This window comes from Tupaia chinensis, unplaced genomic scaffold, assembly GCF_000334495.1.
Source record: "Tupaia chinensis unplaced genomic scaffold, TupChi_1.0 Scaffold000430_1, whole genome shotgun sequence".
In the NCBI taxonomy this organism is placed as follows: Eukaryota; Metazoa; Chordata; class Mammalia; order Scandentia; family Tupaiidae; genus Tupaia; species Tupaia belangeri.
Window position 1 is genome coordinate 2,691,667 of NW_006159935.1, and position 16,178 is coordinate 2,707,844.

The window sequence follows — 16,178 nt, forward strand, 5'->3', positions numbered from 1 at the left end:
GCAAGACACCAGGTCCAGGACTTGAACCGCAGTCAGCCATGAGGGAGTCCAGGGCCCTTAACCACCATGCCACCTGCCAACCCCTTTCCATCATAAGCTACAAAAAGGCAGATAGGATCTAGGCCTCAGTGGCTGAACGAAGACCACTGCCGCTCTGCAGTGAACCACTGGTGCTGTAGTTCTCCAGTACGCACAGACCTGGACACTGCAAACGTCTGTCAAGACCGACTGCAGGTACCCACTGACGCTCCTCCTAGGACAAGCTTCTGCCGGTCATCTCCTAGATGACTCCCATGGCGTCATGAATGACATGAAAAATAAGGCTCAAGTGCCCTTTAGAATGAGGTAACGTACACGCCAGGCAGTTTTCATCGCTGACGTGTAAAAAATGCAGCTCATTGAAACATTCCCAGCGACGGGCAGAGGCAGGAGCCAGCCTGACTCCAACCAGCTGCTGGGTGCCAGCACACCGGTCTTACCTGTTTGTATTCGGATTCTCTCCCAACCAACACCTGTAGGATGTAGCTGACAGGGTCGCCTTTCATGGGTGGTACCGTCTCCCATAAAATCTCACACGAGTTTCCTTCCAACTGTGTTACTCGAGGTGCTGAAATACAAATCCGCACAAACTCAAAATTCCAAGTATCCTGTTCACAGTCAACATTTCAGCCTAATTAGTGAGACTCCAGATAGGGCAGGATCAGGCCTACGTCTAACCCTGAGAGGGGACTCAATGCCCAGCTCCCCAGAAACCAGCAGGGTGGCCGTTAGGCACCGACAAGTCCTGAGTAGAAAGCCCCAATGAAAAACCCTTTGCTCATCCTCCCAGGAATAACTACTTGGCCTGGATGACCTTGCTACTCCTCTTCCAATGGTTATTGGGCACCTTCTGTGGGGTAGGCCTGGTGTCAAGTACCTGGAGGATGCAGAAATAGGTAACATAGACCCTGTATTTGAGGGACCTCAGACATAGCGGAGGGAGGAGAAGAGAAGGTGTAAGTAGAGAAACATAAGCAGATTCCCATGGGAGGGACAGGTACACGTCGGGGTTCAGGAAGAGAGTGGGTATATCCGTGTGAGGGGAGGCGAGAGAGGAGAATTTCCTGTCTACAGAATGGGCAGCATTGAAAGCCTTTACCAGTTACATGTATACTCATTCTGTAGTTGTCAAGACCGACTGCAGGTACCCAGTGACGCTCCTCCTAGGACAAGCTTCTGCCGGTCATCTCCTAGATGACTCCCATGGCGTCATGAAACAATGACATGAAAAATAAGGCTCAAGTGCCCTTTAGAATGAGGTAACGTACACGCCAGGCAGTTTTCATCGCTGACGTGTAAAAAATGCAGCTCATTGAAACATTCCCAGCGACGGGCAGAGGCAGGAGCCAGCCTGACTCCAACCAGCTGCTGGGTGCCAGCACACCGGTCTTACCTGTTTGTATTCGGATTCTCTCCCAACCAACACCTGTAGGATGTAGCTGACAGGGTCGCCTTTCATGGGTGGTACCGTCTCCCATAAAATCTCACACGAGTTTCCTTCCAACTGTGTTACTCGAGGTGCTGAAATACAAATCCGCACAAACTCAAAATTCCAAGTATCCTGTTCACAGTCAACATTTCAGCCTAATTAGTGAGACTCCAGATAGGGTAGGATCAGGCCTACGTCTAACCCTGAGAGGGGACTCACTGCCCAGCTCCCCAGAAACCAGCAGGGTGGCCGTTAGGCACCGACAAGTCCTGAGTAGAAAGCCCCAATGAAAAACCCTTTGCTCATCCTCCCAGGAATAACTACTTGGCCTGGATGACCTTGCTACTCCTCTTCCAATGGTTATTGGGCACCTTCTGTGGGGTAGGCCTGGTGTCAAGTACCTGGAGGATGCAGAAATAGGTAACATAGACCCTGTATTTGAGGGACCTCAGACATAGCGGAGGGAGGAGAAGAGAAGGTGTAAGTAGAGAAACATAAGCAGATTCCCATGGGAGGGACAGGTACACGTCGGGGTTCAGGAAGAGAGTGGGTATATCCGTGTGAGGGGAGGCGAGAGAGGAGAATTTCCTGTCTACAGAATGGGCAGCATTGAAAGCCTTTACCAGTTACATGTATACTCATTCTGTAGTTTATTTTTCACCAGGTGCACGTGTGCATGCGTGCTCAAGATACTGAGAGGAGAATGGAGGAGAAGGGGTTGCGGTGTGGCCATCCCCCGGGGGGTGATTTCTCTCTTTCTATCTCTTAGTCTCTATGACAAGCACACATGCCCTAAAGCAAAAATCTCTTAAAAATTTGTTTTTCCTCATAGCTTTAGTTTATCTCTAAAGCCTGATCCAAAATCTGACAATTTCCTATTAGAATGTGTAACTCCTCTCTCTGGAACCCCTTCCACTTTCATTTCTAATGATAAATAATGAAGTCTTTAGAGGCAGTTGTTCCTATTGTAATTCCATATGATCTTGTTTCCAGAAAAATTTTCTAAAAAAAAATAAATAAAAAGACCCCATTTTGGAATTGCTTGGACAAAAGGTCAAGCAATTTATGGCAAAACTAAATAAGGCGTCTTATCAGACTAAACAGCTCTCCGGCAAAGACAACAATTTCCTGACTCTGAGAGCGAGACGAAGACAACAGGCACGTGGCAGCGTGAGGAATCGCCCCTTCTGGGGCTCACGGACCACAGCACGCCCCTGCTACTCATGCGCTGCTGTTCTCCACAGAAGGAATCCCCACGCAGACCGGCAAAGTCGGGGCTGTTCGGGAAGACCTTGAGGTCACTCGCTAGCAAATGTGGCAACCCCTTCGGGTCCCAACAACTCGGTCAGCACGCGGCTCTCAGAAAGCTTTTCTGTTAGAGCTGGAAGGCGAGGCTGTGCCAAAGAGCCAGGACATGCACTGCCCAAGTGACCCTGCCAGCTGCGTGTGCGTATGCACATGTGCAGTAAGTTTTATTTATTTATATTTTTAAAGGAGGTTTTAGCCTTAGGGCACATATGCATGCCTGAGAGAGAAATCACCCTCCCCCCACCCAGGGAGATGGCCACACCACAATCTCCTCCCAGGATCTTGGGCACACATGAGCCTGGCATAATTTTGAAGTGACCAGGTCCAGGACTCGAACCACAGTTGGCCATGTGGGAGTCCAGTGACGTGACAGCTATGCCATCTGCTGGTCCCAGTGCTTATGTTCTTAATCACGCAGAGGAGAAGCTACCCAGGAGCCAGTGGGGCAAGGAAGCAGAGAGGACCTATACTGTAAACCGGTCCTAGAAGGGGTGGCGGGGAACAGCCTGCAGGCCAGACCCCACCCCAGGTCCTGGAGGCCACAGTGGCTGGCGGCTCCTGCATGTGGAAGCCGCAGTCGAACCACCCCGCTCCTGAAGCCAGACCACACCCAGGGCCTGCCCCACAGCCCGATGTCTGCCTCTGTCCAGCGGCCTCAGGGTCGTCTGAGCTGCTGCTGGATAAAGCCACCACACTGCCCGCCTCCCTTACAGATGAGCAGCAGGCCCTCCAGAACCAGGACCTCTGGGTGGGGAAGGCAGAGCCTCAAGAGTCCCTGAGAGGGCTGGGCAGAGCGGGCGGCTTTTGTTCACACGTCCTGAGGGAGATGGAAGTTCGGATCGGAGGGGTCTCCTCATCCCAATAAAGGAATGGAGGAGGAAATTGGTCACTCAGAAACCTCCAGACTGGACCAGGTCCCTGCCGCAGCTTTTCCAAGGCAGCTCCGTGGCCGTCCTGGGCAGAGGGGAGGGCGTCCCGGTTCCCGGGCACCAGTCTCCCGGAGACATGTCAGTTGCGGCCCCTGTGAACGTCTCTGGGAAGGGGATTCTAGGGAAGGAGATTCTCAGACCTTCCTTGGAAAAGTGTAGTAAGTGCTATAACATCAGGAATCTGGCTCTCATTTCTAACCCAGAGTCCCTCAGATCTTTTGTGTGTCTGTCGCCATGGGGATGAGAACTCTCACTGACAGTTTGTGACATTTCCACTTCCTTGTCACCTGTACACCTCCTGGAAGGCCTTTCCTTTCCTTCAGAGAACCCATGCCTCAGCTTCCTTTCTCAGAATGTCGACTCCATCTTGCTGAAGTTAGAAACACCAAGAGTACATATAAGGCCCAAACCAAGCGGCCTCCTCTAAGCCCCGACACGTCCCTGCTGAGGAGGACAGCATGTAGAAGACTCGGTCTACAGACCTTTGAGGGTGGGAGGGACACTTTTGGTTGTGCTGAAGGTGTAGGTTTCCGAGAAGGGCCCTTCCCCAGCCTCGCTGGCTGCCTGGATTTTGAAGGAGTAGCACGTAGATTCCGTTAGTCTCTGGACCTTGTAGGTGTGGCTGGGTCCTCTGTAGATGGAGATGAACCTGGAGGAAGGAGCAGAGTCCATTAGGTGGCTGAACTTCCATTAATGAGGACGGATTAATTATAATGCGAACTAGTGGGTCAGGTTAGGCCGACTCAGTAAACGGTTTTCCTACGGTCTGAATTAATGATCAACCAGCTGCTCTGTTAGGGTTAAGTTGAATGTCTAATGTATGTTTATATAAAAGAAAAACAATCTGAAGCACACAGATCGTGATGAGACTCCTTTAATTATGTTCTAGATTTCATTATTATTCATCTTTTTACTCACTAATAAAAAAACAACTGAAAAATGTATAAGCCGATAGTGTTAACTAACATAAGGTGTACTAGACAATGAGGTTAATGTTAACTGGATACCTGAGAAATAAGATGTTCTCTTTGTCTGAATTTTCCAAAGAATTGAGGTTTGGCCAGAAACAGTTCTTTAATTTTTTTAAAGTGTTCTGTCATAGGGGTAAGTGCACTCACCAGACAGAGAACAAAGTGAGAAGTCCTTCCTTCCCATACAGGGAGAGGGCCATGCCACAATCCCTTCTCATCCACTCTCCTCTTGGGGTTTTGGACACACCTGCTCACGCATGACTTTCAAGCTATTGGGTCCAAGACTCGAATCATTAAGTTGGCCATCAGGGAATCTAGCTGCCTTAACCACCACGTTACTGGCTGGCCCCAGGCATATGGAGTTTTAGGAGAATATGTAAAATAATACTCCATTTAGACTCCTCTGTCAGGTTAATCAAAAGAAGAGAAAAAGCCGAATGGGCAGGACAGTCTGGCCTGGCAATGTCTGGTCCGTCTACCTGATTCAGGACTGTTTTGGACTTCTCTGCTGTTATTTCAATGAAATGTAAGCACAGATGGCACAAAAATTAAAAAGTAAGGCCAGCTAGCCTGTGGCCTATGCTTATTAAGGCAGCTGGAACCCACATGGCTGAGTTTGCAGTCCCAGTCCCAGACCTGGTGGTTTGAGAAACACGCCACGTGTGCGTGCCCAAAATCCAGAAAGGAGGTGGACATGAAGGCAAGATTGTGCTGTGAACATCTCTACGGGGATGCCTTCTCACTTTTTCTCTCTGTCTCTCTCTCTCGTGAGCATGTGTCCTCTAGCAAGATTAAAAAAAAAAAAAGCCTCAGATTCTTGAAACCCTAACATTTTCACAATGAAACTGGATTACTGCAACATACAGTGTACTGTTAATGTTGTTCTTTTTTAGCTGTAAGTTTTTTAAATAACATAACTTCCCGTAAGTTGTCCAGGCTCTGTAGGAGTCTCTGGGTCCACGGTCTGCTGGTCCAAAATCACTTTGGAGCACCAGTACCCAGTCAAGTTCCCGGCACTGTCCAGGCCAACACGGGCCACCTGGGTCTCGCCTCCAGGGCTTTTCCGAGCACCTGAGGACAATCTGCCCGCTTCACAACTGGGGCAGGCAGTGGCATAATCACAGCTCGAGGTGTCTGACTCTCAGGCCAGCTTGGCCTGGGGGGTGGGGAGCAGAATTCACGTGTTCATTTGGCGCATGTTTCTCGGCACCTGCTGCGTGCGAGGCCCTGTGGATTGAAGATGAATGAGGCCTAATCCCTGTGGGTTAGCTGGTCCTATGTGGTAGGGTTTTCCCCAAGGAGAGCAGCAGCCAGTCCGTGTGCTGGAGCACAGACCCTCCGGATGGAGGGATGATACATGGGCAGACACACACAGAGATCAATGACTCCGTTCTACAAAACCCGCCGGGCAGATGCTTAACTTTAAAACATCACGCCTCCTGGGCTTTTGCGATCGAGTTCTCCGGATGGAGGGATGATACATGGGCAGACACACACAGAGATCAATGACTCCGTTCTACAAAACCCGCCGGGCCGGTGCTTAACTTTAAAACATCACGGCCTCCTGGGCTTTTGTGATCGAGTTCCCGAGCCCCAGTCCACTCACCTACTTAGGGTCTGTCTGCTTTACTGGGTAAGGACAAACCTATTACCGAAGGCTGAACATTTTTTATTTCTGGGAACGCTGGCGCCACGCTGAATCCCACAAATACCATGGCAACCTACTGAGCCCTCTTCACACACTGCCATCCTGGTGAGACAGCCTTGCTAATGCTGGAGGCAAACAGCAATTTATTAACTGGGCCTCACCTAGGCTAGGATTCTAATGGGAGTAATTGCCCTTAATTGTATCACAAATGGAAGCCACAGCTTAAGAAGTGTTACATCTTCATTACCAACTTCCCACAGGGCTCACGCTCTTCTCCCACCCTCTGGGGCTCTCTGGGGCGTGCACACCCTATAGCAAATGAAGAAGAAGAAGAGGAAGAGGAAGAAGAAACTAAATGAATGATTCTTATGGGAAAAAGCGTTTGGAGAGGACTTTAGGAACAGAACTGCTTCCCTGCCGCCCTCCTCTCCGCGCGGCCTTCCTTGGGAAGGTAAGTCTGGTCTGTGTCTGAGCCTGGACTGGGATATGACCAGCACCACTCCTGGCCACAGAGAACTTTCCTGAAGCAGATTTACTTCTCTCATTGGGGTGTAATCTAATTCGAGCAAACACATGATCAATTTTCAAAAACATCAAAACCTGCTGTTTTGGGGGTATTTTGTTTCTTTAACTTGGTTTACATTTTTTAAGAAGAATTATTTTTAATTTAAATGTATTTATTATTATTTTTTTAATTTGACCAGAGAGATACAGACAGCGCAAGACAGGGTGCTTGTTGTCCAAAAAAGTGTGAGTGACTAAGAAGGTTCTGAAGGAGACGCTGCCCCCGATTCAGGGAGAGGGGACGAGGCAGCTGCAGGAGGCCGCCCTGCAAGGTGATGCCACTTGGAAAGGAAATTGGGGCTTCTCGGCAGAATGGAGCTCAGAACAGGCCAAGGGGAAGTTATTCCTCCCTCCCTCCTTTTCCAGGTAAGCCCAGTCTGGAGGAGAAGGGATTGTGGCGTGGTCATTTCCCCTGGGGGGTGATTTCTCTCTGTCTCTTTGTCTCTGTCTCTCTGGCAAGCGCACATGTCCTATAGCAAAAAAAAATCTCTCAAAACAGAAAATGACCTTTTTTCACTGAAGTACAACTGAAGTTTCAGTCATGTTACAGCTTTAAATGTTCCTGCAAGCGCAATTATAACTGTGTGTGTGTGCATGTATGCACGTGTGTGTGTGTGTGTGTGTGTGTGTATGTAAAGAATTACTGAATTTTTAAATTTGCTTCCTTAAAACACTGTGGTTTGTAAAGAAGCCTCCAAGAGCGCTTTGGCCTGTCCCTTAAACCCACGGCAGGCAACACGGGAGAGGCTCAGGTTTGTGTGTTTACTGCCTCGCCACTCTCCAGGCCCGAGGCCAACTACAGGCGGACAGCAGCCCATTAATATGGACTCTGTGGAGTGGCCGAACCTGCTCACCTGAAGTGGCCTCCGCAAAGGCTGCAAACGGCCCCTCTCAGAACACGCTCAGCGTCACCGGGCCGCAGCTGTTAGGAAGCCGCCTACGGCCATATTCCTTAACAGCGACATGTTTCTTTTCCTGAATTTTCCTGGACTCCGTGGGCTCTGTGGAGTGTGTGTGTGTGTGTGTGTGTGTGTGAGAGAGAGAGAGAGAGAGAGAGAGAGAGAGAGAGAGAGAGAGACTATTTCCTGCATTACTCAAGTGCCGCTTAGGAATGGAATATCTTCAAAATAGAAACAGCACATGCTCAGCTGCAGGAACACGGAGTCCTACCCGTTCCGTGTAGAGCAGATGGAAACGGGGGCTTGGGTGGGGACACCTGAAGCAGGGAAGCAGCGTTTCCTAAGCTGACTTTGAGGTTGATGACAGTCCCAGTTTACACCCTGAGCATGAAAATGCAGACTTATTATTTCCAAAAGATTAATGATGTCCGACTCCTCCCTCTTACCCCTACCCAGTCCTTGATTAGAGAAGGATCTTTCAGCTTGTGAGTGATCAGGCTATGGTACTTTCTGATTAATGGGTTGAATTTTTATGTTCATTTCTTTCTCTTTCTTTCCTTCTTCCATTCCTCCTTCCCTATCCATGAATGAGACAGAGAGAAAAAGTAAGAGAAAGAGAATCCCAAACAAGGTCTGGAGGCCACAACCCACCAGGCTTCAGCCAGCCTTGTATCCCGGGCATACTCATGCCTGGTGTTCTCAGGGAGGTCTCCAAGTGTGGACCCAGAACTTTACACAGGGATCAGCCTCAGAGCATCGGGGTTTACTGCTGTGCCACCGTCTAGCTCTAGGCGCCTCTGTTTTGCCTTTTTAGTTTTTGCTATAAGGCATGTAAGTTCACCAGAGAGAGACACACAGGAAGGGAAAGTGAGAAATCACTCCCCAGAGAGATGGCCATGTCACAATCCCTTCTCCTCTTGGGATTTTGGGCAGGCATACGCATGCTCCTGGTGTATTACTCAAGCTACCAGGTCCGAGACTCAAAAGTGCACAGTCGGCCATGTGGGGTCCTGCACCCTAATCACCATGCCACCTGCTGACCCCACGCTCCTTTTAGAAGAAGTAAAATTTCACTATAGTTACTGATAACCTTAACTCTTCATAGAGAATAAGGGAATAAAAGGACATTTATTTTCAAATAGAAATTGTTTATTGTTTAAGTTATACTTTATACATTGACACGGTAAAGCAGCAATTTTATGCGTATTCGAAGAAAGAATGACTAGTATTTCTAACTACTACCTGAGAATCTTGAAAACCTCATTCTACTTTGCTTTCAAACATAAATAGCAAATCTCATCTTTAAGAATATTCCTTCCCGAGTTTTCCAGTTTGTTAGTGGCCATGCCTCTACCCAAGGAAAATGTACTCAATTCCATTCTGTTGTTTATTTGCCGATTTTTTTTTTTTTTTGAGAGGTTTTTGCTATAGGGCATGTGCGCTCACCAAAAAGACAGAGACAGAAAGCGAGAAATCACTCCCTCGGGGGATGGCCATGCTGTAATACCTTCTCCTCCATTCTCCTCTCAGGATCTTGGGCACGCGTGCACACACTCCCAGCATGAGTTTAAGCCACCGAGTCTAGGACTCGAACCGTAGCCGACTACATGGGAGTCCAGCGATGTAGCCATTATGCCATTTGCTGGTCCCTTATTTATGCCAATTTTAAAAAGTCTGTATTTATTTTTCCATGAGCAAGAGAAATAGGGAGACAGAAAGCACACCCAAGAAGGTCTTGATACTACAACTGCACCCCAGCGTTGACCTGTCCCCAGTCAGGGGCAAGTGCATGCCTGGTATACCCAGGGAGGTCTTGGGCACGCAGGGCCTCCCTCTATAGGCCAGCTTTGCAGGATGTCTGTTCTACTCCGTGTCACTGTCAGAGTGTTTGCTTAGTTTTTAATAAATGGAGATAAAAACTAATCTAAATGATATCTCTAGTCCCATTAAGATATTAAATAGCTATTTTTTTTTCTACCTCTCATCTCTGCCTGAGCCTAGACATTTGAACTTGAAATTGACTACTCTTTAGGATAAATTTTTTTTTCTTCTTTTTTTAGGTTCCTGTAATAGGCCACATGTGCTTACCAGAGAGAGACAGAGAAGGAAAATGAGAAATCAGTCCTTGTGGGGGATGGCCACACTGCAATGCCTTCTCCTCCATCCTCCTCTAGGGATTTTGGGGGTGCACACGTGCGCATGCGTGCACACACACACAGAAACAAACTCGGTGTGAGTTTCAAGCCACTGGATCTGGGACGCAAACCATGGTTGGCCATGTTAAAGTCCAGTCCTTAACCACCACACCAACTGCGGGTCCCTAGGATGAATTTTAGAGGCTGAATTTTCATTCTTCTCTAAGAAAGGTTTCTAAAAGGTTTCTTTTTCCCCCATCATGTAGGTGAGGAAGGCATCACTACTTCCACTTTGGAGACAAAGACAAAAAGTTAGGGCATGTGCCTCTGGCCCTTTAGACACGCAGTGACGAGTCTGGGATTATAACAAAGATCTGACACCCATGTCAAGAACCACATAACATAAACATGTTCTCTGTCAAACTAAAGTGATCATGTCACCTGAGACCTCGTCCAATGAAGCACGGGAAGTGAATGCCGGGGGTCGCTCACAGGGCAGCCCTGAGCTCGCTGGCTCATGACGGGAAGTGAATGCCGGGGGTCGCTCACAGGCCAGCCCCGAGCCCGCTGGCTCACGGCTGCTCCATTTAGGTCGGCAACTTGCTCTGAGAAGCTCGGCTAGGAGTCTGCTGTAACGGGCAGACCGGGAAAGGTCAGTCCTCTTCCAGGGCCCACACGCATCTGGGCACTTTCGCTGCTTGCCAGCTGCGTATTCTCTCAGGTTTCTTTGTACAGACTGCGTCCTGCCCTCTGTAAGGCCCACAGCAGTCCCTGTGGACGTGACCAAGCCCTGGTTTTGCTGGCTGAAGGGACATGAGCCTGGGGCCCAAGGCTGAGCTGTGGACAGCAAGTGGCCGTTGTCTGCTCCACTAGATCCCCCACCCAATCTCGCTGGAGCCTTGCTGTGAAAAGCACCGGCTGTCTAACAAAACCTGAACAACAGATGAACCATAAATGCATTCCTGGAATCTACGCTCCTACCGCCTCCTCGCTGCTGTGCATGGTTACCGGGAAACAGACCTGCGAGGGTCAGGGCAAAGACAGCAGCGACTCCCTTTCTGCTAAGAGAGGGTCACAGTTCATCTCGGTACCGCGGACACACACATCTTCAAGAGCCAGCGCAGCACTGATGCTTCAGACGCACAGGCGGACCCGTTATTCTCGTGTCTCCACGAGGTTAACGCAGCATTATGAAGAGGTTTGCTTTGGGGATCTATTTTTCTTGAATAACATGAGAAACAAAAACATTCAGATCTGCTGTGCCATTCTGCTAAGATTAATAGACTTAATCACGCTAAAGCCGAACTAATCTAATTTTCATTTTTCTGTTAAGATTAAATAGAGTTTCTTACGTTGTCTGCTCATTTTTAATGTTAATTTCTTTCCTCAGGAAGACAAGCTCTTATAGACAGGCCACATACCTCATAAGGTCTAGCACACAGTTGTAATTCAAGAAACAGCGGCTGACTGAATGATTACAATCTAACCACTAGCTGTATAAACTTAGTCTTATAAATATGAGGTGTTGCTTTAAAGCTGCTACATAAATACGGACTGGGGACCCATGGGTCTAAGGCTTGAATACATGAGAAATGAATGTCCTCTCTAAGGGGGACATTTCTACAAAGTCCACATGATCTGGGTGAGTTCTAAGTTGATGTATGTTGAGGCAAGGGGTTTGGGCAAGATGCCCTTCAGAATTCCTATTTACACAAATAGGCCCCAACATAAGGAAAACCCAAAGCAAATCAGCCAAAAAGTCAACAGTTCTAGAATACAAAGAAAGAAAGACATGGTTACTTGGAGAAAGACCCAGGGTTCTATTCTCTGCTCCGGAGATGTTGCCTTTCCATCCACTCCCGAGTCCTCAGGATCGGGACGTCCTTTTAAGACTCACCCAACCTAAGAAGCCTTCCTTGTTCATTTAATATAAGCCATCATAGATGCCATCCCCCCAATCTGCCTAATACTCCAGGACCATGTCAGTCTTCAAGCCCTCCACACCGTAGTCTGCTTTCACGTATCTGTCCATCTGCCACCTCTCACAGACTTCAGGCTTAAGGGCACAATCTACCTTACTATCTTTGTCCACCCAATACCTACGCATAGTATTTGCATGTATAAGCTGCCAATCATCGTAAGTTCTAATCAATTTGACTTATCAAAAACAATATAGGTTTTCACCTGATGGGTAGGAAGACTTGGTAGAAGTCCCCGAAATAATATAAAGTTCTTTTCGAAACTTTAGAAATATCTTTGGCCAAACACTATATTTATAAATCTCTAGGTCATTTCCAATTTTTTTGATTGAGATGTATATAAACATAAATCAGTGTATCAAAGATGCACAATATGACAGGTTTTGAAAATGAAGTTGTCACTATTGAGCAAGTTAGTGTCCTTATTTTCTTACTTTTTTAAAAATTTAATTTAAAAAAAAATTTTACTTAACAAAAAGTTTATTATGAAAATGTACACGACCTGATTTTTACATCATAGTAAAAACGGGCCTGCTGACGAGGGGACCCGGGTTTGTCTGGTGAACGGCTATTATTTATACTCATCCCAAGGCTTCTAACACGAGGATACTATGTCCTCATATTACACCACTCCAGTGCTGTCCTGTTGCCCACGAGTTGCCATCTCCACACGCTCATCCATCACAAGATTCATAAATGGATCAAATCCCCGCAGTATTCCTTGGGCATGTCTGCCACCATTTAATTTTTAATGATAACTTCTTGTCTATAAATGTTTTCAATTCAGGTGGTGAGCTTTGCTCATGGTACCTACTCTGTGGGCCCAGAGATGCCTTTGAACGGAATTCTCCCTCATTTTCTTACTTCTGAAAAGCAGAAGCTAAAAGTATGGAGACAAAGATAACACACCTCAATCTGTTATGAGGGACAAGTTTTAAAAAGATTTAGCTCACAGATGCCCATTCTGTTTGGTTGTCAGAAAAGTCATGCTGCATTTTTGTGTAGAAAAACACGTCATGACTTTTCTGATGACCCAATATAAAAATTCATTGCTTTAAGATGAAAAATACATAAAGGACATTAAGAATCATCTTCTAGTTTAACCCCTTCATTGTATGGATGAGGAAAAAAAGAGAGCCAATGGTTGAGTCAAAATCAACTCTCAGCTCTTTATTGATTGATTGGAGAGGTTTTTGCTATAGGGTGTGTGCGCTCGCCAGAAAGAGACAGAGACAGAAAGTGAGAAATCACCCCCCAGGGGGGATGGCCATGCCATAATCCCTTCTCCTCCATTTTCCTCTCAGGATCTTGGGCATGCATGCACACGTGCCCCGTGTGAGTTTAAGTCACTGGGTCCAGGACTTGAACAGCGGTTGACTACATGGGAGTCTAGCGACATAGCCATTATGCCAATTGCTGGTCCCTCAACTCAGCTCTTTAATCCGATGATTGGCAAGTATGGAATTAGTAATTGAACATGTTTTTTAAAATTATTCATTTAATTTTATTCATTATTATTACTTTTAAAAATTTGCTATAGGGCACATGCATTCATGAGAGAGAGAGAGCAAGCAAGCCACCAGGTCTGAGACTTCAACCATGGTCAGCCATGTGGGAGTCCGGCACCTCAACCACCATGCCACCTGTCAGCCTGAGTTGTTCCTTTCCATTGATTTGTAGCTAAGAACCCCTTCGTAGCTGGCCAGAGACAGTTTCAGACAACTCCGTCATCAGCAGCCCGCCTTTCAAAAGCCCACAGACTGGTTACATTCACAGCAAGAGAGACACTCTGGGAGCCCACGGACAGAGGAAGCACACTGGAACCACGATTACGCCACCTCTGGATTGCGCCATGGCCAGAAACGGGACACATAATCTTGGCCGCATCCATAGGAAGTACTGGTGCTTACCGACACTGATGCAGATGCTAGACAACACGTGCACTGTTTCAAAAGCCACAACTAGGAAGTCACCCAGCTAGTTCAGTGCGAAAGCAGCTACTTGGGAAGGAAGAGGGCAAGGTGTCTTTTAATTGGAGGGGCCAGTTCCAGGTCCTAAAGAATCTCAGACGACTAGAACCGGGGGACCAGCAGCTAGCGTAATGGCTACGTTGCTGGACTCCCATGTAGTCGACCGTAGTTCGAATTCTGGACCTGGTGGCTTAAAGCGCATGCCCAGCTCGTGTGTGTGTGTGCCCAAGATCCCGAGAGGAGAATGGAGGAGAGGGGTTTGTGGCATGGCCATCCCTCCTGGGGGGTGATTTCTTGCTTTCTGTCTCTCTGTCTTTCTGGTGAGCGCATGCACCCTATGGCAACACCCCCCTACCCCACCACCACCAAAAAAAAGAGGGAAAATAAAAGAGGACTAGAACTGGGAGGCCTAGTATTATGCAGCCAGCTCAGATGGTTTCTTCCTGATCCTCATGGGCCGAGATCGGAAGGTGAAAGCTTGGATTTGAGGGGCAAACTGGAAGAGTTCAGTGTCAAGACAGCAGAGAAGGTCACCTTCAGGCTGGGTCAGCCTGTTCTCATGCTATCACAGCCCAAGAAAATTCTTCCACATATAACCAGAGTTCACTGTGCTCTATATTCCCATCACTGTGATGCATCTCTAAGAACAAGGATGAATCTAATTTAGAAAAGATAAATTTGGACTCCAGCTCATAAAATTAAGAAAAATACTGTTCCTAATGGTGAGCTTTCTTAAACTGCCTTTTAAATGTGGGCACGTCATTTGTGATTCCCCAGGCCAGCATCAGGACAGGGCACACACCGATCAGATTCTGTGCTCCTCAGGACAGGGCACACGTAACCGTCAAAGGACAGCATGCCTTGGACACGTACCTGTGCGGCCAGCACTGTGCTGAGGAGCCACTGGGAATCGCGTCCGATGGTGGGCCACAACCACCTCTGCCCAGCTCTCCACGGGGCCCTGGATGGCAGCCCCACACAGGGCAGGGCTCGGCAAGCTGGGGCGACATTACTGGCGCTGGCAGTAGACACGGGGCCTTGGGGGTCAGGGGACAGTGGCTCGGCTCCCAATTCAGTCACTGAGGTTGGCGACCTTTCTGTGCTTGCTGTTTGCTGTCTTGTTTTGCTAGAGGATGCGCCCTCACCAGAGACGACAGAGACAGGGCAAGCGAGAGTAGTCGCCCTCACGGGGAAGGGTCAGCTCTCCCTTCTCCTCCGTCTCTCCGACCTGCCAGGCTGGGGGCATGCACTCACACGCCCAGCGTGTTTCTCAGGCCACCGGGTCCTGGACTCGAGACACGGGGTCGGCCACGCAGGAGCAGGTACAACTGGATGCTATTCTCTATGGAGAGTTCTACCACCGAGGCCAGAAGTCCATGGAAAACATAAAGATGTGTTTAAGAATGGCCCCCAATTCTAGCATTCCATATTTCCTGGGGTTTCTGTTCCTCATTCCTACTCTGCAGTCCCTTCCTGCTCGGAGTCTGCTGCCAGGACAATGATCCAAGCACACAGCACAGGAACACAAACGGTTGTGTGTGTGAAAGAGAAGGACTTGATCTCTAACGAACCTATCAAAGGCAGCCTTACTTTCTCTGTGCTCTTTATAGCAGGACTAGTTTCCAACAGGACAATTCTTTTTTGTCCTTTGTAGTCAAACTATCAGGATTGCTAGGTCCTTCAAAGTCAAGTTCAAATATCACCACCTTCAAAAAACCTTTCCTGATCTTCTAAGAGAGAGATTTGTGCTATAGGGTACATGTGCTTGCTGGAGAGACAGAGACAGAAAGTGAGAAATCACCCCTCGGGGGGATGACCATGCTGCAATCCCTTCTGCTCCATTCTCCTCTTGGGATTTTGGCACACACGTACACGCGCCCAGCATGAGTTCAAGCTGCCAAGTCCAGGACTCGAACCATGGTCAGCCATGTGAGAGCCCAGCACCTTAACCACTAGGCCACCTGCTGGTGCCAACCTCTCCCCATCTTAGTAACCAGATGGTCTCTGCCTCCTCCAACTCACGAGCACTTCTCTCCTGTGGTGTCAATGCACCGTGACCACGTGTGGCTTGGTAAGCTCCTGGAGGCCTGGCCTTGTAATTCCTTCATCTTGGTCTCTACTGACGGCCCCCAGGGTCCACTGCATGGAACGAATCCAAGCCCCTGACCACAGCGTTGCGGTGGAGACTGGAGGGAGTTTCTGTGGTAAGTAGGTCAGCTGCCTGAATAGGAACAGTCTCCTTAAACGTATGAAGGAGGGTGACAGACACACCTGAGGGACACGGGGCTCGTGCTTCAGCAGGCACGA

At 48.3% G+C, this 16,178-nt stretch overlaps 1 protein-coding gene and 1 long non-coding RNA gene across 5 annotated transcripts in view; one reads left to right on the forward strand and one right to left on the reverse strand.

Annotated features, from left to right (window-relative positions):
• The window catches only part of FNDC3B (fibronectin type III domain containing 3B), a 317,671-nt gene that overhangs the window by 10,881 nt on the left and 290,612 nt on the right, over positions 1 to 16,178 (reverse strand). For all 4 annotated transcript variants that reach the window (XM_027774421.1, XM_014590333.2, XM_027774420.1 and 1 more), the window contains 2 exons: positions 4,188 to 4,354; positions 1,433 to 1,560 (listed from right to left, as the gene is read on the reverse strand). In XM_027774421.1, coding sequence (XP_027630222.1) covers positions 1,433 to 1,560; positions 4,188 to 4,354 — 295 coding nt within the window. The remainder of the gene's footprint in view (positions 1 to 1,432; positions 1,561 to 4,187; positions 4,355 to 16,178) is intronic.
• LOC102493839 (uncharacterized) lies at positions 6,266 to 10,436 on the forward strand. Its single transcript, XR_335522.3, has 3 exons — positions 6,266 to 6,775; positions 7,029 to 7,254; positions 10,189 to 10,436. It is a non-coding gene; the product is annotated as an uncharacterized LOC102493839 (long non-coding RNA).